This window comes from Mytilus californianus, unplaced genomic scaffold (genome assembly GCF_021869535.1).
Source record: "Mytilus californianus isolate M0D057914Y unplaced genomic scaffold, xbMytCali1.0.p SCAF_5, whole genome shotgun sequence".
Lineage (NCBI taxonomy): Eukaryota > Metazoa > Mollusca > Bivalvia > Mytilida > Mytilidae > Mytilus > Mytilus californianus.
The window spans coordinates 8,805,984-8,829,650 of NW_026262701.1; the positions used below are offsets into that span (position 1 = coordinate 8,805,984).

The 23,667-nt window shown below is 30.5% G+C and overlaps 1 protein-coding gene across 4 annotated transcripts in view; it reads left to right on the plus strand.

Annotated features, from left to right (window-relative positions):
* The window catches only part of LOC127702730 (phospholipid transfer protein C2CD2L-like), a 51,238-nt gene extending 29,500 nt beyond the window's left edge, over positions 1-21,738 (plus strand). The window contains exons 7-15 of one of the 4 annotated variants that reach the window (XM_052207034.1): positions 1,302-1,410; positions 1,812-1,876; positions 4,571-4,701; positions 7,782-7,959; positions 9,147-9,269; positions 10,151-10,164; positions 14,185-14,263; positions 14,966-15,121; positions 17,011-21,738. In XM_052207034.1, the coding sequence (XP_052062994.1) occupies positions 1,302-1,410; positions 1,812-1,876; positions 4,571-4,701; positions 7,782-7,959; positions 9,147-9,269; positions 10,151-10,164; positions 14,185-14,263; positions 14,966-15,121; positions 17,011-17,258 (1,103 nt within the window). In that variant the 3' untranslated portion in view covers positions 17,259-21,738. Of the gene's footprint in view, positions 1-1,301; positions 1,411-1,811; positions 1,877-4,570; positions 4,702-7,781; positions 7,960-9,146; positions 9,270-10,150; positions 10,165-12,036; positions 12,162-14,184; positions 14,264-14,965; positions 15,122-17,010 lie in introns of all 4 variants that reach the window. The other 3 variants (XM_052207033.1, XM_052207036.1, XM_052207035.1) reach the window with 3 other exon arrangements.
* Positions 21,739-23,667: the final 1,929 nt, after the last annotated feature.

A 23,667-nucleotide genomic window follows, 5' to 3' on the forward strand; every position in this document is an offset into this window, starting at 1 on the left:
AAGAATTTTGCATTGATGTCTCCAAAACTCCATCCCTTAAAAGTTGGGTAGGTGGGAACCTTACCAATTTTCAGATTATATTATGTTCTGAAAGGGTTTTTGACACATTTTGTGATGATGTGATCCATAAGTCAGTCCCACTAATATGTTGTATACCTATCATTCACTTAACTGATTCATTCAAATATTTAGATCCTGTTTCTTGTTATTTTAGAACAGGGGAGGTCACTATTCAATTTTCTAATAGTGAAAAGCAGTGCTTACACATAACTATTTCATAGTAAGCTTTTTAAATGGCATGAAGCTAGTTTCAAATGATTTTTATGCCCCTGCCTTAGCAGAGGGGGCATTAAGTTTACTCTTGTCCGTCTGTAGGTACGTACGTCCGTACATCCCAAAATTGGTTTCAGTTCTCTAATTTTAGTTGCTGAATTTTTGTTTCTGTTAACTAACTTTTATCGTTTCAAGAGTTATGCCCCTTTACAAATGGAAAAATTCAGCATTCTCTAACTTTAGTTTGTCTCAACCAAATGTTATGAAACTTACACGCAATGCTTATTACCACAAAACACAGATCTAGTTTGAATTTTGGTGTTGTCACTTGTACCGTTTTAGAGTTATGCCCCTTTACAAATGGAAAAATTGATGAATTTTCGTTTCCGTTCTCTAACTTTAGGTTGCCTCAACCAAATGTTATGAAACATATACACAATGCTTATTACTGCAAAATACAGATCCAGTTAGAATTTTGGTGGGGTCACTTTTGCTGTTCTAGAGTTATGCCCCTTTACAAATGGAAAAATTGCTGAAATTTTCGTTTCCATTCTCTTACTTTAGTTTGCCTCAACCAAATGTTATGAAACCTATACACAATGCTTATTACCATAAAACTCAGATCAAGTACAAATTTGGGTAGAGTCAGTCTCACCCTTCTAGAGTTATGTCCCTTTATAACATTATATGCAAGCGGGGGCATCATCTGTCCTATGGACACATTCCCTTTTCATTTTTATGGCATTTAATTTGGACAGACATTAAGATTTAGACAGAGAAATAGCTTTTGTGGTTTTTTAGTATTTCATGCTTGTTTAATGTCATGTATATATATCCCATGTCTCTACTTTTCTAATGAGTGTTTGAAAAATATAGAAGAGAAGAAACTACGTCTTCAATATATTTAATGTCCTTGAACCACAAATGGTACCCAATAATGGTACTATCATAATTTATCTTCCCAGATAACATGACTACTGGTTTGCGGTAAAGAACTTTTAATTTTGATTTAATTTTACTGATTTCAGCACAAGTTGACCCAACTTGTTTGGTTTACCTGGACACACCTGCTCAGACTTATTCCACCAATGAATGTAGAGGTACTGCTAACCCTTTCTGGGATGAACAGTTTTTGTTGTAAGTCAATTGAATTATAATAAGTGCTGCTTAAGACAAAACAAATGATAATCATCTAAACGACTTAACAAAAAAAGGAAACAAAAATTCAACACTACAGTAGTACCAAGCCAAAACCATAAATGTTTTGTGATTAATACAACATGCTATATTTTTACACATCTTTCTTTTTCATTGATCGTTAATGTCGTGTGTACTTGAAAATGCTGCATTTTGATGAAATTCTAACTTGGCATACTCCAAAGCACTGACCAAATGATCTATTAGATTAAGATTTTAGAACAGTATCTACAAGGTATATTGTTGAGAACTTTTATAAATTAAGCCAGAATTGTAAATGATTGAAAAATGACTGGAATGAAAAGAGCAAGATTCATTGTGTTGAACGATTTTCTTTTTAGTGATGTTAATCAGAATTCCAGCCAGCTGAAGTTTGAAGTACTAGACAAACGTAAGCCATCAACAGGTATGGTAAAATGGCGGACAAATTTTATTTATGTGTTTTTGTTTAGCTGCTATTTTTATTAAGGTTCATTAACATAGATACTTTAGAATAGAAAATGACTTGTATTTTAATAACCTAACAATGTACAGACTTGTACTAAGATTGTATGCAAAAAAAAGTTAAATACCTATACATATACATATAGCTATACATTGAAGGATACCTCACATCCTTTGTTTTTCTACTATATGGTGACTGGTATCTTTTTGTGGATAGTTGTCTGATTTGTAGACATACCACATCTCCTTATTTTCATATGTTATATATGTATAGCTTGTTCTCGTCAATGCCATCTGTGCATTGTTAGGTAGTCAGTGAACATGATATCCTACATCCCATAAATATCATACATATAAATTTTTATAATACTATATTGCAGTGATGAAAAAAGAGAAAATCTTTTAAAAGCAGATCAAGACTATGAAAGAGAAACCTCCTCATGATATTTCACAAAAACAACTCAAATCAGTTGTAATGTGATTGTCTGAATTGTGGTATGCATGAAAAAAATACTAACTGAAAGTCTGAAAACATGAATTTAAGAATGAAGGACACATAAAAAATCTGTAATAATTGACATCAAAGCCTTCAAATCTTACTACCACTACCCTATAGAAAGGTGCACATGATCTACTTGTACATATAGTAAAGTTTGTTGGTAAATTGTGCATATTTCCTTTGATGTGGACTTGCTGATAATGTCAGTATCAGTGGACTGGTCGTGATAAAAAAATTATTGGGTCAATTCGCAATTGACATGCAGGAGTGCACTGCGTAAGGATTTACTTCCCCTTTCATTCTCAAAATAGCACATGATTTTTTTTCACAGAAAAGCGCAAGGTTTTTTGGTGAATCAAATACTTGTATTTATTTATAAATAGTCTGGTGCTGTTCCAAGTTGTCTTCTTTTTCTGTTTCTTGAGAAGCATTTGTTTAACCTGTTCAGTAACTATTAAGTGTTACAATTCATATTTAGATGCAACGCATAAATAGTGATAAAAAAGGTACCGCTATCACATGAGATAATCTAGAAAAAAAAATGAAATAAACACATTTTAGACATTTTTTGTGGGACAATCATATAAGAATTAAGGAGATGTGGTTTCATTGTCCATGTATAGACAGTTATTCATAGACCTTAGGGTTCACCTGATATTTTACCATGATAAAGTCAGTATCAAAAACAATAAGTCCTTTATTCTATATTTATCATGTACTCCCTGTAAGTTGGTGGTACAATTTTTGTTCACATATATAAATGATAGCTTTATAATTTTTAGCCTCCTATTGGAGAGTATATAACAAAGCAAAGACGAGTAGAATACAATTTAAACAAACAACATTATGATTTACGCAGAGTAAGTTACTCAATGGACGGTTATCATCGTCAACGGGATCACGATGAAAATGTTCAGTTGATAACATATGTTCTTTAAAGGATAGTTTGTATACTAGCAGTAGCAGTTCTGTAACAGTTCACAACTTCATATAAAAATTGACTTAATACCACTAAGACCAACTTCATATAGAAAGTGACTTTGCATCACTAAAGCTAACATCTTATAGAAAGTAATTTTCACCACAAAAACCAACTTAACATCCACAACCACGTAAAACAACTTCAAATAGGAAGTGACAACCAACTTAATATTAAAAGTGATTACCCCACACAAACTTAACACTATAGAAACCAACTTTGTATAAAAAGTGATTTTATGGCACAAAAACCAACTTCTTACAGAAAGATTCTTTACACCACAAAAACAACTTCATATAGGAAACAACTCAACACCACAACAACCTACTTTTTATAGAAAGTGACTTAACACCACAAAAAACAACTTTTTATAGGAAGTGACAACCAATTTTTGTATAAAAATGACTTTGCATCACAAGAAACAACTTCATATAGAATGTGACTTTACACCTCAAAAACTAATTTCATATAGAAAATGACTTTACACCATAAAAACCAACTTCATATAAAAAATTACTTTACACCACAAGGACCTATAAAAATATGAAGATGTGGTATAATTGTCAATGAGACAACTCTCCACCAGAGACCAAATGACATAGAAGTTAACAACTATAGGTCCACTTTACGGCCTTCAACAATGAGCAAAACCCATACCGCAAAGTCAGCTATAAAGGGCCCCGAAATGACAAATGTAAAACAATTCAAATGAGAAAAGTAACAGCCTAAAAATAATGACAATAAACAAATATGATATACAGCTACAAACGACAAACACTGAATTACAATCTCCTGACATGGGACAGTTCATTTAAAGCTTTTGCATTATATTGGCAGATTTGAAAATTGTATTACATTGTTTAAGATACCTTTAAGTAAAAAAATAAAATACAAAGAGGAAAAGACAATTATAAGTCATGGGAATACAGATAACACCATGGGCAAAAGAAACAGTCAAAATGAAAATGGTCCACAAAACCCTAAACAGAAAACAGAAATGTATCAACATGAACCCAACAAAAAGCACTGGTAAACTCTCATTCTCAGGGAAGGTAAGCAGTTCCTGTACTTGCTCCAACAGTGGTAAATCACAGTTTTAGGACAATATTTTTTATCTATTCTGATTTCTGAGCCATTCATTCATTTATATGTATGGCTAACTATGTGGCCTTTTGTAGAGAATTTTCTTGGAGAGGCAGTTGTATACTATGATGAGTTGAAGAGAAATCCAAGCAGTCGCCAGATCATATCATTGCAGGGACGCCCTGAAAGAGGAAATGATATTGTGTCCGGCTCCATAACTGTGGAGGTATGTACAGTTTTCTCCCTTGTTAAATTTCTGTGTGATTTAATAGGTTTTACATTGCTGATGAAGTGGTTTATTTTCATTAACTACTATGATAAAAAAGAGGTTAATTTAACCAAATATATACAGTCATACCCACTATAAAGGTCAGTTCTATATAGAGAAAATCTGCCTAATCAGGTTATTCTATTCTTGTACTGCTGCCTCTCTTATAAGGTCAGTTTAGGAATTTTTATCTGGTCCAAAAAGTGACCTTTTTATGTAGGTTTGACTGTATTTAAAATTTGATCGTATCGTTTTTTTGCCCTGAATTTGTGAAATATCCTTTATTCACTCCAAGATTGTGAAAGTACAAACTAATAACATTTATTGATATGCAATTCCTTCGGTTGATCCATAAGTTTTATATTAAAAGCTAGGTCCAAAATGAGCCTTTTCGTTGGGAGTAATTTTATTTGACCTGTTTCTTTTCTGCCCTTTAATTTGTATTACAATATCATTTTTTTGTTGTAAATATATATTTGTTGTAATTTCATTTATTCTTTTTTATTGAAATTTTGTAAGTTTTTATAATACAATGTATAAAAATAAGTGTTTTAATGGGTTTATATTTCATGAATCTGAAAGGAACAAACACACAATCACACGTACAAGCTTTATCTCTAAATCTATTTTCATTCTTTATTTCGGCTTTGAGTATTATTTTTTTTTGTATATTTGTATTTTAGTATTCAATTGCATGCATAAAATGATCTGATAATCCAGATTTTGTTATGTAATTTCTACTTGTTTTTTTGTGACATTGATCATATTTATGTATATTTTTTCTTGGAATAATCTTCTTTCTTCTTAAAACTTTTTGTATTTGCAAAGATTTGATTTTTACAGTAAACTCTTATACTTTTATTTGTTGTTATCAATAGTTATTTCCCTTTGTTGTAATCCCATCATTTCTGCGGTTTCAGTTCCACAGTTTGGCGGCCTAAGACACCTCCTTTCTGTTTGATGTGTGTGTAATAGTGTAGAAAAGTTTTTGTGTCCAGTGTGTCTAAAATAGCTTTGTAAATAGCAAGCAATCTACATACAGGTGAGTTGTCATGACAACCAATTTCAATGTTTCTATTGTTGTTTTGTAGCATCAATGACAAGAAAATGGATTTTATTGTTGGTTTTTGTAAAATATATGAAATAAATTTGGCATTGAGGAAAAGAAGACTGTAAATTTCATGATTTAAATTTTTAAATTTTATTTCATTAGAAATAAATTACGAATTCTTGTCAATGATAATGGACTGATAGATCTGTACATAGTTTGCTTGCCATGTCAAAGTGAGACGCACCATGCATGGGATCTTCACACACTAACAAGTTTGTTTCCTTGTAGATCCCTGCTTTGTAAATCAGGTTGTTTTATGTTTATTAGTATTGTTTTTATGACCATCAATATTAATCTTGTCCATTTGAAATTAAGGTATTTATATGCTGTAAAGGACAATATTGAAATTAGATATGAAATATTGCCATGATTGTATGAAATAATTATTTTTTAAAGCTGATTAAAAATGTTTTGAACAGCAACAATTTATGATTTGAATTTAAGGAGAATAGAATACATATATATGTCAATGAGACAGCAACCTAATTGAAAGACCAAATTAAAAACAAAAAAAGTTATATTTAGAGGGTAATAGATTTATATTTAGAGGGTAATAAACAGTCTTCAACAGTAGCCAAGTGTCAATATATTATTTCAGCTCTATATCGTCAAAGTCTACATAGAAAAGTGAATGAATTCAACAAACCATCAAAGATCTGCCTTTAATGCCAGATGCTCCAAATAAAGAATATTTTATATATAGGATATTTTTATTTTGTATTTTCTGAATAAAAGATTTTAAAGATCTTATTTTTTTCACAAATGATGTGGGGAGAAACATCAGTCAGACATCAACCCAGCAACACACATTTAACAATTATAGATATTGAGATATGCTGTATGTCATCTGTTAAGTTTTGTTTTAGCATGACATATTTATAAAATTGCCTGCATTTCTCACTGTACTATGTTTTTAAAAATAGTTAGAATTTGAAATGTTTCTAGTAGTTTTTAATAGTGAATGAAAAAGACACATGATAAATTTTATGGGTCCAAGCTCGTTCAGGGATTTACCTTCATCCAGAACTCTCACACCAAAAAAATTAAAAACCAGGGATAATAAATACTTCAACACATCAAGAGCTATTTGTCCTAAAGAGACAAAAAATATAATGGCCAAATCAATCTTAGGTCAACTTTGAATGAGGGATTCAGAACCTTAGTTTCTAAATAATTCCTTAATTTATCAATGGAGAATTTGATAAAGGTTTGTTATAAATCTTGTTAATATCCTGACTTTTGAGCTGATGATATCTTTTTGAGTTTGAATTTGATGATGTAGTAACATTTTATAATTAGAGGATTTATATGTGTTGATATTTGTGCTATGATCATGATTATTATTGTTTTATTTAAACGTAGATTGTATGTCATGTATGTTGTAAGACAAACAAATCTTGAGTTATAGAATTAATTTTTCAAAAGAATTTTACTTTTATGTTTTATGTTTAAAATGTTCCGTTCTTCCTTCTTTCTATTTCTATCCAAATTTTCTATCATCTTTATATATTTGATAAGGAGATTGATAATATTTATTCTGATTTATATACAGATACCTCACTTACAAGGATCTGACAGTTTTGAGTTGTATGATGTCAGCAGATTTTCTACGGAGATACTTCTCATTTGGTCATGATGTACAATAATAAGGGTATACTTGACAACACATTTTGTGCATTTTTTGTCCCAGTGGGAGTGCTGAGTACTCCAATAAAAACAAAATATTTTATGTATTAAATATCTTAATACCATCATGATAATTTGATGAGATTATCAGTGAGACTAATGACAGCGGATTGTAAATGTGGAAACAATTCCACTTTCAAATATAAGTCTTCTCAGATAGAAAAATTCCAGTTTGTTGTTTTTTCAGTGTTGTTTTCTCTCTCTCTCAGAACTAGCAAGTATAATTTGTTTATTTTTGTAGTTTCTGGTGTTGGACCCATTAGAAGCTGAGGCCTACAACTATTCAACTCCCAAAAATCAGATTTCCCCAAAAAGAACTATAGAAGTAACACAGGCTAAATCTCCAAGTGGAATGTTAGTTACCAAGACTACCACAACCACTCAAAAACATAACAACAGACATGAACCTGGTATAAATAGTAAGTATTGTTAACAGTGGAAATACATCACAAGACTATCGCTGTGATATAGGCTTTTTGTGCTGATGAGGCATAAGAGAATCATCACAAGACTATCGCTGTGATATAGGCTTTTTGTGCTGATGAGCCGTAAGAGAATCATCACAAGACTATCGCTGTGATATAGGCTTTTTGTGCTGATGAGCCGTAAGAGAATCATCACAAGACTATCTCTGTGATATAGGATTTTTGTGCTGATGAGGCATAAGAGAATCATCACAAGACTATCGCTGTGATATAGGCTTTTTGTGCTGATGAGGCATAAGAGAATCATCACAAGACTATCGCTGTGATATAGGCTTTTTGTGCTGATGAGGCATAAGAGAATCATCACAAGACTATCGCTGTGATATAGGCTTTTTGTGCTGATGAGGCATAAGAGAATCATCACAAGACTATCGCTGTGATATAGGCTTTTTGTGCTGATGAGACGTAAAACAATAATCACAAGAATATTACTATGATATAACCTTTTTGCACTGATGCGACTGAGGCAATCATCAATCAATGAATCAATACAAGAATATTCTTTTATAACACTTAACAAAACACTGAGGTCAATGTGGAAAGATTGCAGTAGCAAAAAGTAACCATAAGATTATAGAACAAAAATGAGAATATATATGTCATGTAGATCTGCAGCTAACGAAAGATAACTTGGCAAAAAACATTGAGCACACAACCATCTAATGGGACGTGAAAACAAGTATATGATAGAACATTTTAACAATAACGAAATAATTGTTCTAACTGTGCACGTGACCATCTAAAGTGTCTTTTAAAAAATGAAACAATAAAAAAAGACATTATCATTCTAGCATTTAAAGCAGTTTTCATTACTTAAAGGCACGAAAACAACATGATTTCATGTTCCCTTGGTACATTAAGAATATGACTGATTAGAGCTAAAAAAATGTCATATATTCTGAATGTGAAAAGAGGACTTTGGGGTCAATTTCACTGATTGACACTCTTCAGCAACATAATCTGTTAACCAATAAAGTACTTATTTTCCAATGATTCTGAAAGTGTTTATCTTAAAACATGAACTCTCCTTTATTTTCATGAACCACAAAAATTGAGACCATGAAGAGAAGTACTACGACAGTTTTTCAGATAACTGTTAATTATATGAACTTTCATTATAGGTTCGCCAAATTATGTAGAAAAACGTCAGAATTTTGATTATGACATATCAGGATCTTCCAGCCTGGATAGAACATCACCAGATAATATGTTACCCCAGGACAGATCTTTATCACAGTCATCTGGTAAGCATTAATACTGGTGAAAATCAATACATTACAGAAATAGACGATTATGAAGGGGTTTATATGCAGGAAGGTGAAATGAAAATTAGTCTATAGTGAATGGAAATAAAATTTGATATTAAATGATGCATTTCTGAAAATTGCATAAAAAACAATAAAAATACTGTTGAGCACAAAAATGTGATAACATTAACAAGCACCATACACACAAATAACATTCTTTGTTCACTGACTACATGAACTGTTATTAACATATTGAATAGAACAGTTGTGAATACAGACGTATTTTGGTGCAATTAAACAATTCTGATAAGAGTGAACAATATTTATTCTGCTGAGTCCCCATTTCTTAGCTGTAATGACTTATAAGTATCACCCTATTTCCTTTCTTTTGACATCACACATTTTTCAACTGTTGTCAGGTTTGAGGTCCTAAAAATTTGGAGTCCTAAAAATTTGGAGTATCAATATTGTATTCAGACTCAGAATTGAACCAATCAGAATGCTAGATTTGGTGTTCCGAGCACAAATTTGGTACTAGGAGTATTCAGTAAAGTTTAATGACCGTAGGCCTCAGACATTTTTGTAATACAACATGTGTACTTGAGGATATTGAGGTGAATTTTGGATTACAAGTGTATAATGATGAGTTACAGATTAAGTAAACCAAGATACCTCTGACACATTTTTGTTCATTTATGTAGCACATCATTGAAATCATGGAATAAAAAAAAGTTCATAAACCTGTACATTAAGTTAAAAAAATACCAGTAGAGGGAAGAGAAAAAGTATGATTAGAATACGACCAACACAGTAAATAAAACTGATTAGTGAATGATAGTAAATTAGTAAAACGAAATAAAATGAATGAATGTTTACAGGAGCCACATACAGAGTAAGTCAAGCATGGCTTTTACTGAAGCATGACAAACTAGTTCCTTGTCTAGTTATTGCATTTCTCCATGAGTATACCTTAATTTGTTTACCAGGCTGTTGATTGTTGCACTGATCATCTATTTTTATGTTTGAATTATTTACAATGAACTAGTTACAAATTTGGTTTTTCCTGTCTTTGAAAAATGGTCTTGTTCTGATATAATTTAAATCTACATATTTATTATACTTTGTTTGTGAAATCCAGTGTAGAAATAACAAAAAGTTTTGGAATTGAAGAAAGTTTTACATGTAGGTTGTCAAGCTAGAAGCTAGGTGATAATAGAAAGAAAAAATACTCAGAATAAAAAAAAACAATTGTTAGGGGGGGGGGGGGGGGGGAGGTGGAATCACAAAAGAGCAATAAACAAAACAGAGGAAAATAAAAGAAATACATGATTTTAGATTGCTTTTGTTTTGCTTTAGATACTTCATTCAGATCATTTTACGATAGTCCTGTTTGAAATGAAAGTTAAGAGTTATCTTTCATCATTTGATCTTGTCCAAGAAAAATCTAATTGAGTGCTATTTAGATAATTTACAGACTGAATTATTCCATCTTACCACAAGACTTTACAACTAATAGGATGAAATTTTCAAATATTTGGACAATGAATGTCCATGTGACATTGCAAATTAGGGTAAACTTATGATTTCCTCCATTGCACAGAAATTTTTAAATTGATAAAACAGTCTATCAAAAATACTCTTTGTGTTTCAGAAAAGTTTTGGTTTATTTAGATTATTAATATATGTGGTTCTCTAAGCATTGCTATTTAGCTGAAAGTATGACTTAAGGATGTTCGCTACTCTGTTTTAAAATAACAAGCTTTTTAAAAGACTGTTATAAATTGATAGTATATATATAATGGAACAAAAGAGCAGAAAAAAATGAAGGGTACGATATAAGCCATTGAAAATTTGGAGGGAAATAATTCTCTCTAGATTTTTCATACATTTAACATTAGCACCTTTTATCTTTCAAAAACTATGAAAAAATAACAAAGACTTCATAGGATTTTCAAATATGACTTTTTAAACTATATGTAATAAAATTATGAAAAGAAAAGTAGGGGTTAGCGAGCAAAATTTTTAATGGCACTATATTGATGGAACCAGAGGATTCCAAATATTTGACAAAAATTCAAAAACAAGAGGAGCGAACATCCTGAAGTGAGCAATGGGCAATTTTTTGGTTAGAAAAATTCAACTTTGAAACAAACATGAATTTTGGAATTTCTATACACAGGTTTAAGGACAAGCTATGGGTCTGTGTCGTTTTATTGTTATATTAATTGTCTCCAACAAAGCATTCAATATTTGATCTCCTGCAAGATAAATTAATTAAAAGTAAAATCATTGAACTTTTCAGAAGATGTGTCATTGCCTTCCACAGATTTGAAAATGATTTAAAGTCTTTCAATTGAGGTCTCAAACTATGGTCTTGAAAATTAAATTAAAAAACAATTATATTCTAGATCCTTACCTATGCTTGCTATACCAAATCCTCAAAAAAAAATAAAAGAAAAAAAGAAAAAAAAAGGGAATTGAATACATATGGGCAATTTAGAATACACATACAAGTTTTATAACATGTCTGTTGAAATCTTACTAACTTATTCACCCGTTAAGAATCTAAAGGATCATGGGTAATTTCTTTGTACTCCAAAATTAAAAACACATTACACCATTGGTTTGATATCCATTGTGTAGGACATTATTAACCAATCGCAACATTTTTGTGTACCACTTTAGAAAATATTACCCAGAATGCATTAGATTCTAGCATGGTGAATTGTGTGATATTTACGTTTGCATGGTGTTTTGTTTACAGAGTTTGTTCAGATAGACGGTGTAGACTCAGTTGTAGAAACTGCCATTAGAGAACTTAAAAGTAACAAACGTAAATCTAGAACACCCACAAAGACCACCACACTTATCATAACAGGTGTACAGAGGGTAAGTAAACTGCCATTAGAGAACAAAAGTAACAAACGTAAATCTAGAACATCCACAAAGACCACCACACTTATCATTAAAGGGTACAGAGGGTAAGTAAACTGCCATTAGAGAACTTAAAAGTAACAAACGTAAATCTAGAACATCCACAAAGACCACCACACTTATCATTAAGGGGTACAAAGAGTAAGTAAACTGTCAGAGAACTTAAAAGTAACAAACGTAAATCTAGAACACCCACAAAGACCACCAAACATCATTACAGGTGTACAAAGGGTAAGTAAACTGTCAGAGAACTTAAAAGTAACAAACGTAAATCTAGAACACCCACAAAGACCACCACACTTATCATTACAGATGTACAGAGCGTAAGTGTACCACTTGTATCCAATTTAAGAAGGGTTTATATTTGTAATAATAGGTAACGTTCATGTTCCAGCTTTTCTAAAATGAGAAGTTTTATTTGTGATGTGACAAAATGTGCGTCTGATGTAAAACAAATTTAAGCCTGATATCTATGATGAGTTCATTTATCACTGTAATAACTGAAATAAGTTTCTTTTGTTTTGGCTCTTGTTTTTTGTCTCGCCTTGACGGAGTCAAAAAGCGAGACATAGGTATGCTGTTTCCTGTGTCAGCACAGCAACGTCGTCAACAATGTATTAGTTTGTGATTAGGTCTGGTTTATGGTCAACCACTAGTGGTAGGTCAATGATATTTGGTATGCAGTTGTATTAGCATTGGCACATCTCATTTCCATGAAGATTAATATGCCCCGCCCTCCAAGTCATGGTCTATTGACTTTGAAACTTTTGTTTATTTTACGTGTATTAGTTTGTGATTAGGTCAGTTTTTGGGGAACAACTAGTGGTAGGTCAATGACATTTGGTATGCAATTGTATAAGCATTAGCACATCTCATTTCATGGAGAATATTTGGCCCTGCCCCATCAGTCATGGTCTATTGACTTTGAAACTTTTGCTTAGTTTACATGTATTAGTTTGTGATAAGATGCTAATGTTAAGTCAGTGATATTTGGTATGCAAATTTATTGGCATTTGCAAACTCGTTTCCATGGAGATTATATAGCCCCATCCCCTCATCATGGTTCATTGACTTTGAAACTTTTACATAGTTTACAAGTTAATGTTTGTGTTTAGGTTTGGTTAAAGGGAACAACTTATGATAAGTCAATGGTATTTGTTATGCAGTTGTATTAGCATTGGCACATCTCATTTCCATGGAGATTGTTTAGCCATGTACCTTCAGTCATGGTTCATTGACTTTGAATACCGGTATCTCTGTGTTAACAGTTTATTGAATAAATTAATAAAAACTGAGAAGTAATGTGGCATTTCATTAATGTGAGTCCATTGTGTATGACAGTAAAACAAAATATCTTAATTAACACAGATAGGAATGAGAAATTCTTGCAATTATCTTTTCCTTCGTGAAGTACCAATTTGAAACTTTTGATAGAAAATTTGTAATTTGCACACATAGGATATTTACTTGCATCTTTTTTTCAAGCAATATTTAGGAATGTACAAAGCAAAAGGTTTGTTTTAAAAATTGATTCCTGTAAGCACACAAATTGAAATAAGCACTTCTAACAGCACCAAATGTCATGGTTTTCAGAACATAGAAGTGTGAAAAGGTCATGTTGTCTGTTGGACACATATTCTTGCTTTTTCATGTTACAATGTATTATTATATGCCTTAGATAGTTGATAATACAGAATTTGATTAAAGATTGGTGTATCCAATTCAAGAAGGGTTTATATTTGTAATAACAGAAAAAGTTCACTTTAAGCTATACAAAGATTGGATAAAACAATTACATATTTGAAATACCAATGTTTTAATGAACTTAATAAGCTTATAGTGTGCATATCCCTTATTTTATAGACACCAGAACAATGAATTTTATCAGCTTACAGTATGCATATCCCTTATTTTATAGACACAAGAACAATGAATTTAATAAGCTTACAGCGTACATAATCCTTATCCTTTATTGTAGACACCAGAACAGTTAGATGAAGATTGTATACCTACTGTAATAACACAACCCCCATCACCAGGGCATCATGATAGACCAGGTACATTCTCATAACCAACTGTCGATTCATTTATTTTCATGGGTACCAATATTATTGGATTAAGGACAAATTCTAATTTCATGGATATTTAACTCCAGTTTTTACAAAAGTCAGCATACAAGTCTATAGAAGATTTAGGCTTAGTTGAACATTTAAATTCACCTGCAGCCACAACATCCATGAAAACTGGTATCCCTGGAAGTAATAATGAATCAACAGTATAATTAACATCCTTAGAAGGTTTTTTTTATTAATGCAGGTTTTCTATTGTTAAAGATAAGATTTACAGTTAGTGATAGAGTTATGAATATTTCAATGTTACGTTGTAAGGGCTATGTTGGAAAAAAGGAAATTCCTCTGTGGAAATTTGAAACCAATTTCGATGAGTTAATGCTTAGAGCTTTAAATTTGCTTGTAAAATTTAAAAAAATAAATTTCTCTTATAAAAAAGATTTCTTTTGCTTAAAATGTTTGACAGGTTATGAATTCTAAGTGATTAATTGAAAGTTTAGTCAATAGAAATATAGAACATATAAAATTTCAGAGTAAAGCTTTTGTACAATTTACAATCTTTGCCATTAATAAGGTTTATATATATATGCAGTATATAATGATAGTTTTCTATGCTTTTTATCTTATTTCATTATGAATTTTTTTCACTTTTTCTGTGTTCTTTAATTTAGTACTATGGTAACTTTTCAGAAAAAAAGAAAGGGTCTTCTTTTGCCGGTAGAATTAAGAAGAAATTTACTCGTTCCAAGAAACGCTCTCAGAGTGCAGATAGAGCTGGTGGTTCCCTCAGAGAGGGTTCCAACTATCTCCAGCCTCCAGAGGGCGGCACCTCTCCACGTTCTAAAGGTCTTTTTTTGGTTTCTGTTGTCGCTTTTGTTTCCTTTTTTTGATGGTTTATAGTTAAATTTCTATGCCATTTATTTAAAAGCATGCTATTTTATGGACTGTCGTTTAGTTTCATTAGTTGCTTTAAAGTTAAATTTTTGTTTTACATATATTTTCTAAATATAGGTTTTAGAAACTGATATGAACGTTTCTATAGCATCTCATCCCTTAAATTTATATATTTTATGAATGTTATATTTAGAGCTGTTAGATACAATTTGATCCTTTAGTCATAGAGGAGCATGTTATTAGTCTAATATGGCACTCAAAAGATACTCTCACTGTGGTCATTAGAATGATAGAAACTTATACTCCATCTGTTGAAAGAAAAAAAAAAGCAGACTGTATTTTTTATGATGATGGTAATTATTTCAACAAAGCTAAATGTGTGAAGCCTATAAGTGTAGGTTATAATTACCAAATAACTACTGATGTTTATAAGTTTTGTTTGGTTTTATCACCATAATATATATTAAGTTGACAAAAATAATTAAAAAATAGCTTTTAGAAATGATTAAAAAATGGCATAGTTGCATTAATGTTTTAGACATACCAAAGCCTTAATTTTTTTTTTTACATTTTTTAAAAGTAACGTTTTTAAATGCACTTGCATTAAAATAGCTTATTAATTGTTATGATGAAGAGTTTTTATTATCTGAGCACAATGTGGACCAAAAAAAATTCAAACAGCATCTTAAAGTTGTCATCAAGTTAAGATAAAAAAGTGAAGGGTAGATAACTCATTAGTTTTCACAAGGATTTTATCATTATCAAAATTTGTTACAATTAAAGGATGGTTTGTTATCAATCACATATACACAAAAATACTTGCAAACTAGACAATATTTATTGTGTGAAAAATGTTTGTTAATAATTTAGCTTTTCCAAAACTGGATGAAGTCTGTTACTAAAAATGCACATTTTATACATATTAATATGATACATATATTTATATCACCATATTTCTCATTTGCATAGTATATTATAGGATATGGACATATTGTGTTGGATTCCTGCTTATGTTTCATCCAAATAATCAGTTTTGTTTTAATTATTGTATTCTATTGGTAATTCTTTATATTTTAATGGGGGCAAATTTTCATGATTTTCGTGGAGTCAATGGATAGAGAGGAACCATAAATATGTGAATAAAGTTTCCATTAGGCTTGTATACAGAATTTATAGAAACCACTTATTGAAGTATCAATGAAAGTACAATTTATCCTTATTTCATGAAATTTTTTACCCTTGAAAATAAATGAATCTTTAGTATTTAGTCTTGGTTCATTATCTGTAAAAGTAATTTTGTTATTTCAGAATCATCAGTTAATAATGCACTAAAAAGTAAAATAGTCAGTATAGATCTATAGAAAGTATAAAGCTTTAAAATTTTGAAAATAAAACTGCATATTTGGTTAATTGAAGCTTTACTTTAGATGTGAGAGATATGATGTGTGTTATACATTCTGATAAACTAAATTGATGGAAGACATATAAGACAAAACAAGCAGATGAAATTTGTATAATGAGCAGAAAGTTTAAGAATAATAATTATTGCAAAGCATATCCAATATTATATGCAATAATAAAAACATTACAAAAAATTTCTGAATTTATAGTAATTTGATATTGAATGATATACTGATTTTTTATCTATATAATGATTTACTGATTTTTTTTCTATTTGATAATTTCCTGGAACTTTATAGGATGATGAAGTCTTTTTCCAAATGGCATTACTTTGGTTTTAGAAAAAAAGCATGACTTTAGTCCACAACTAGTGAAGTCAATTGAAGTTTCTTTTTACCAGTATATGTATGCACTGTTCATTATTTTTCTGCAAATTTCAGATGATATGGAACTAGGCAGACAACAAAATCCAGAAACACCTAATTTAAAGAAATCAAGGTCATTAGGCGGTAGTTTAAAGAAACTTTTCAGGAGAAGTAGAAAACGTTCTCAAGGAAGAGATGATCAAGAAATGTCGAGGGAGAGTTCATTATCAAGGTCATCTGCTAGGAATATATCTAAGGGTCCATCACGTGAAACGTCATTAACAAGGACTGGACAATCATCAAGAGAGTCTGCTATATCTTAAATTGTTCATTGTAGATCTAGATGTAATTATTTAACTCACAGCTTTAAAATCTCAAAGAGTGAACTAAAGCTTTAAAATGTCTAGTCATGATCATGAGAGGAAGACTGTTTATAAGTTGATTGAGAAATGGTCCTTCAAAAAGGAGAGCTCAGTGAGGAAAGATTAATTTGATTACTCAACAATAGTTTTAGATATGTAGCTTAAGAGTTATTGAAAAAGTGAATATTCAAATATAATTTTGATTATAAAATGAATTTTTGTATCTAGAAATGATTTGAGATTTTTGTATGTAGCAAGTTAAACTTTAAGTTATATTATAAATTTGGTATTACATGAAGGTTTCTATACCGTATTGGAAATTCAGGGTATTGAAAGAGAATGTGATCATTGTTGAACATCACTTTTATATGACAGGTCCAATGCGCCATAATTATTCTACTTGATATACCAATTCTGTGCCATTTTCAAAATTTGCTTATGAATTTTTGCCTGTAATTTCCTAAATTTTGTTTATACATCCTGGTCAGTGTAACAGTCAAATGGTCAATTATGGAACCGATTCCTTAAATTGTGAAAGATTTATTTTGTATGTAATATCTAAATGTTGACCTTTCCTGGTTTTTGACCTCTCCTTTAAGAAAATTAAGCAAGAAAGTATATTTTAGAATCTCATATTGAAATTTTTATCTCATTAGTCCAAAGAATATGACATACTGGTATAAGTTATTTATAGAACATGAGAATGTGGAAACTTGAGATATTTGTCATATAAGATACTTCTAAAGTATTTATAAAAGTAAATGTTTACCAACATATATGTGATAAGTAAAAACCCTAAGCTGTATCTTATTGATGATAAGATCATAGTCTTGTAAGGGTGAACGCTGGCTAAATTTGAACATTTTCCTTGTCATATGAATTGTAGAAGCTAATGTAGGGATAATATTGAAAATATTTTCTTTCGAAATATTATTGTTAAGAGCCCAACCTCTCTGATTGCTAGTAGTTTTAGACCAGCCAACCTTTCTGCCTTGACAAGATAGTGTAGAATATGATGACCTATAAAATATAGCAAAATGAAATGATGGCAAGAAGGTTAAGACGCACATTGTATCAATATGTCAACAATTTACCATCAATACTGGTTTCAGCTGATCAGTTACAGGGTATGCTTGTTATTGACCTGGAACCAGTTTGCTGCAAATGACCTTGCTCATGATGGGGTCAAAATGTTACATAATTCCAGAAGTGTTTTATGAATATAACTTACTGTTGAAAGAATTTGTCCAAGGATTGAAGAACTTGTTCATGAATGTAAGAATTGATTGATTATTAACTTTGCTGCAATTATATGCAGTAAAGATGAGATGGTAATTTAAGATAAGGTTCAAAAGCTGTATGAGTACTCTAGAACTAGAAAGTTGATAAAAACAAACACAGAAATTAAATAGGTATATATATAAAATTAGTCTACGCATTTCAATTATTTTCCTGAACAAGTTACTGGTTACTATCATTTCATTGCTATAAAAACTGATCATGAAGTCTTGCCAGATCTCATTGTAAATACTCAGAAACAGCCAGTTGTTTTAAAACATATAGAGATGTTATGTTTATGTAATTGCAGCCAAAATTCATTATCTCAATCTTATAGAAGCATTTCTTTGAAGTATACAATTTCCTGGCAATTTCCCACCTGACCATTAGATGCAACTATGGTATTATTTAACATTGAAAAGAATTTGATTTCCCACTGTGTAGTACAGTAACTTAACAAAAATGGTTTTTCATGAAAAGTAAACGTTCAAATGACAAAACAACTTTTCAGGGATCTTGGGACACAAAGCTATCTCTTAGATGACATTAAATAAATGAAGATAGAAATTGAAAAAAAACACTGTCAAATACTGACATTTTTTTTTGGGTTGAAATCATGATTTGGTAAAACAATGATCATAGAAGACAGAAATTTCCTAATGTCTGATTCCTTGTCCTTGAATTATTGAATGTATTAGTATTTGGTTTATAATTTATTGAATTGCCATCTATGAATGAATAACTTTATGCTGTTTGTTCTTGAGATAATGATACTTGACTGTAACTACTTTGAGTTGGGAGGTACTTTCATTAGAATTTCTTCCTTTCATAGCCAAAATGCAACTAAAAATGCTCAAGCAAAGTTTATAACAAATCATGCAGAAATAGACAAAATGTTGTTATATTTGTAACTTGATTGAATGTGATATTTTCCGCTAACAATTCCTTATGTTGTAAATGACTATATTTGTCTATATTTTCTATTAAGAGTTTTTATATAATATGCAACAATGAATTAGCTTGTTTGTGTCAGTAAAATTTGTACACATTTCAATACTGCATATATTTTTTATGTTTGTATATCTCCAATGGAACAATTGTTGTTACAAAAATCAATTTTCGTATTTTCATCCATATTTTTGTAATGCAGTTTCATTTTTCTTCAAGAAACTAAGTAGTTGACATCTACATGTATGCAAGCTATTTCTTTAAGAATTTATGTATGGATAAAACTGAAAAAGCCAGTGAAATATTTTAGAAATTACACCAAGATGTTGTTAAATGAAATTGGATACCCTGCATTTATCAGGCTTTTTAACAACATATGGTAAAATTGCTGAAAGACCCCTTCCTAAATTATTGAAAACTATCATTCTGCATTGACAATAATATCTTGATGCTAATTAGATACACCCATTCTGGCTAATGCCCTCAAGGTGTAACTAATACTTGTAACAAAAAAAACATGAAATCGTTACTATACATTTTACTAATAAGAATATAAACATGGCATTAACACTAAAAATATTTTTTTAATAAGTACTGTAAACTCAGAAATTAATGTGTGCATTTATAATAAAAATTTTCCTATTCTTATAAACAATACCAGAATTCATTTTGGACATGCACCCAACTTTATGGTCTAACTGATAGTAAATGTTTTTTTTTTTAACCTTGACTGGTGTAACATTTGTTAATAAGAAAATGAGGACCTGTTATACAAAGCTGCAAGCATTTATGCTAACTATATAGAACATGTATTTTTTAGAATAATTATTAAGGGGCGGGATAACTGCAGACTTATTTATAGTATCAATAATTTTTTTTTTTTAAATGAATCATTTACCACATAAAAATAAAAAATTTGTAACTAATAGACTAACTTGTGTGTTTATTCCATATGAACTTTTATCTAATAGTCCCTTTAACTGTTTGTCCCACTCATCATGAAAGGATACTCATAGTGTTAAGTAAAAATGATATAATTCTCATATCTCATTTAAAAATTATTCATATTTTTGATAGATGCACAAACCTTCAAAATCTAGAAACCAAACTTTGTGTTTGAGTTTTGAAGCTATACATTGTTCTGATGTTATTGGCTTCCACTAAAAAAACTGAAAAATGAGAAAATAAAAAATTGAGAATAAAAATAACAGAATTTATTCATATTCTTTGAAGAAAAATCCAATCTATTATAAAGAATAAATATTTACCACTTTTCTAAATTGAAAGATACATTTCATTGTTTGCTCCTGTTTGTTGTTAGTACAGAAATGTTTAAGAAAATGTTTCAGAGATTTGAACTCCAAGTAACTGAAATATCTTGGTTTATGATGCATAGTCAATTTTTTTTCAAACAGTGTGCTAAATAAGAAATAACAAATGTATGAATAAATAACATTAAAATTTTAGGGCATAATTTTTTAGAAGTAAAGATAAATAATGGGGTAACATTTTTTCTAAAAGGAATTTTTCAGATAATTTACTATTTTTACTTGTTTTCCAGCTTTATTCGTCAAAACCCAGTACCTCAGCTTTGTGTTACAAATGTGTCATGATTTTTTATTATAGATTTATCATAAGAGGAGAGAAACTATGGTTTTTATACCACAAGCTCATCACCGTGCTGTTTTATTGTTGTTTGTTGACAGTGTTATGTAAAGATATATATTTTAAAAGAATTGTTATTTGTAGTATGAAATATTAGATGAAAGCAGAATAAGTTTTAAATGTTTCACAACTTCTGTATATTTAATATGCACATGCATATTGAAAAAAAAAATTAAGAAAAATATATTCACAATTTTATTAGATATCTAGAGTTATCAGACTTTAAATTTTGGAAGGAAAAGCATACATAAATTAACTATCTTACACAGAGTTTATTGCAAAAAACAACTATTTCATGTGTTGAATGGAGCTGAAAAGTATTAATAACATTCTCCATATGTTACAATTTCATATCATTACAAAGAATGAGAGAATGACAATCTAAGGAATCAAACACACCTTCTACATTATCATATCACATGTTTCTATGCTGATAATCCTCTTCCTTTATTTGTGATAAAATTTAGTATGAATGAAATAGTAGATTTCATGTTATTTTTTTGGATGTGTGCAATATTTTAGCAGATTTGAATAAAATATTTATTTCACATTCTTTTGTTATTTTTTTATCCATTTTAATAAATTCTAAGCATTCAAGAATGAAATCCGGCCTGTGCATTTTTTTACCCTACACACAATGCAATTTGTCGGGAAGAGTCCTGAAATAATTGTTGAAATTATAAATGAAGATAAAGGCAAGAATTTCATTGAGCTCAAATACTTCATGGAATTCTGTGTGATACTTTGATGATATCTATTCCAGTTCCTATACTGACAGATTACGAGTTTATTTACCTAGATCCTTTTTGCACTTTAGGTAACGAGGTTCCTGGGTTGATAGATATTAACTTGAAAATGACATGCTCATTGGTACTACAGTTTTGAAAGGTCTTGTTTGGATTGAGAATTAAAGTTTCCTCCAGTTCAATAATTTAATACATATTACAATGTTATGCAAGACCTGAATTAGTGGCATGCTTTTATATTGTTTGGAACCACACCAGGCTGAGCAAACTGTAGTGACACATTTGGATTTAATGTAGATATGTTAAATGAGACAACTGAATTCTGAAACTGAAATCATGTTTTTTGAAACAAATTCACAGCAAAAGAGATTCATCACTGTATCGGGATTATATCAACATAGTAGTGGATATCAATATTAGAAAATTGTTATAAGGAGGTTTTCTGATCTAAAAAGACTAAAGTAAAAAGATGTTATGGTTGCTTCGATTTAATCTTGGGGTGTATCCTTTGTATGTTTTTAAGATTAAGAAATGAGGAACACTTAATACTATGTTATATAAAATAAGGAGATGTGGTGGTATGATTGCCAATGAGACAACTATCCACCAAAGTTCAATTGAGATGGGTGTTATGCCAGTTTTATAAAAGGTGGATATTTTGAATTCTGTATAGGGCTAAATGGTTTAATTTTTTCTGTTTTTGTCTCAAATAGAACAGAGGTCTGATACTTGTGACCTTCTAGCTCATTTATACAAACATAAATTTCAGAATAAGAAGTTTAAACTTTCTTCTCTTATAATCTCATTGACATGCATTTCCGTTGAAAGTTCATTGTTAGACTGGAATTTGCCAGAATTTTACTTCACAGGGTAATCTGATAACAGACTTGTCGAATTAGTCAAATTATGCACGAAATGTTTCCGCTGAAAAAATTCTTTGATTTTCTGGTATTTGTACAATTTACTTTCAACATCGCTGACAGTCAATATGGCTCATAGGTGGTAAATGGGATTGGATTGGTCCAAATTAAGATGGCGTCCTTAAAATCTTCGAAGGGATGATTTCAACTTCAACGAGGAACCCCTTATTGGCCTTTCCTGAACATAGTAACCATTTACCAGACCTGAACAGTAAACTACTGTATATCAATAAATTTGGCATTTAATGCAAAACTGTAAACACTGTCAAAATGACCCCCTTTGAAATAGTTAATAATATATAAATAAGAACCAAGGCCTTACCCAGAAAATATTTTCTACACGATGTCTTATACAAAGATGCTAAAAATCTTTTTGGATAATTCTTTGGCTCATGTCTAATTTTGCCGAAAACTAGTTGTAAAATAGCCATTGTAGCATCTACACCGCTTCCGAAAACCTAAGAAATTCAAAAGTATAATTTACCAACATTTAGGTAAACACAATCACAATATTAAATTTATAAGATTCTAACCACTAGAAACGATCCAGAACCAACAGGGTAATCGCAAACAACAGTCTGAAGATTCTCGTAAAATTACCGAACTATCTTGGATTAAACGACTGCAGACAGCATATCCACTGGGTCTAAATGACAATATACTGGGACAAGGAAACAAATCTAAAACTTATATTGATATCATGAATATTTTTGATAAAAGACAACGTAATAATAGGTCTCATGGAAAACGTACCAATTGATTTGATTTGATTTGATTTTTGGTGTTTTAACGCCACTTTAAGCACCGCTTTTC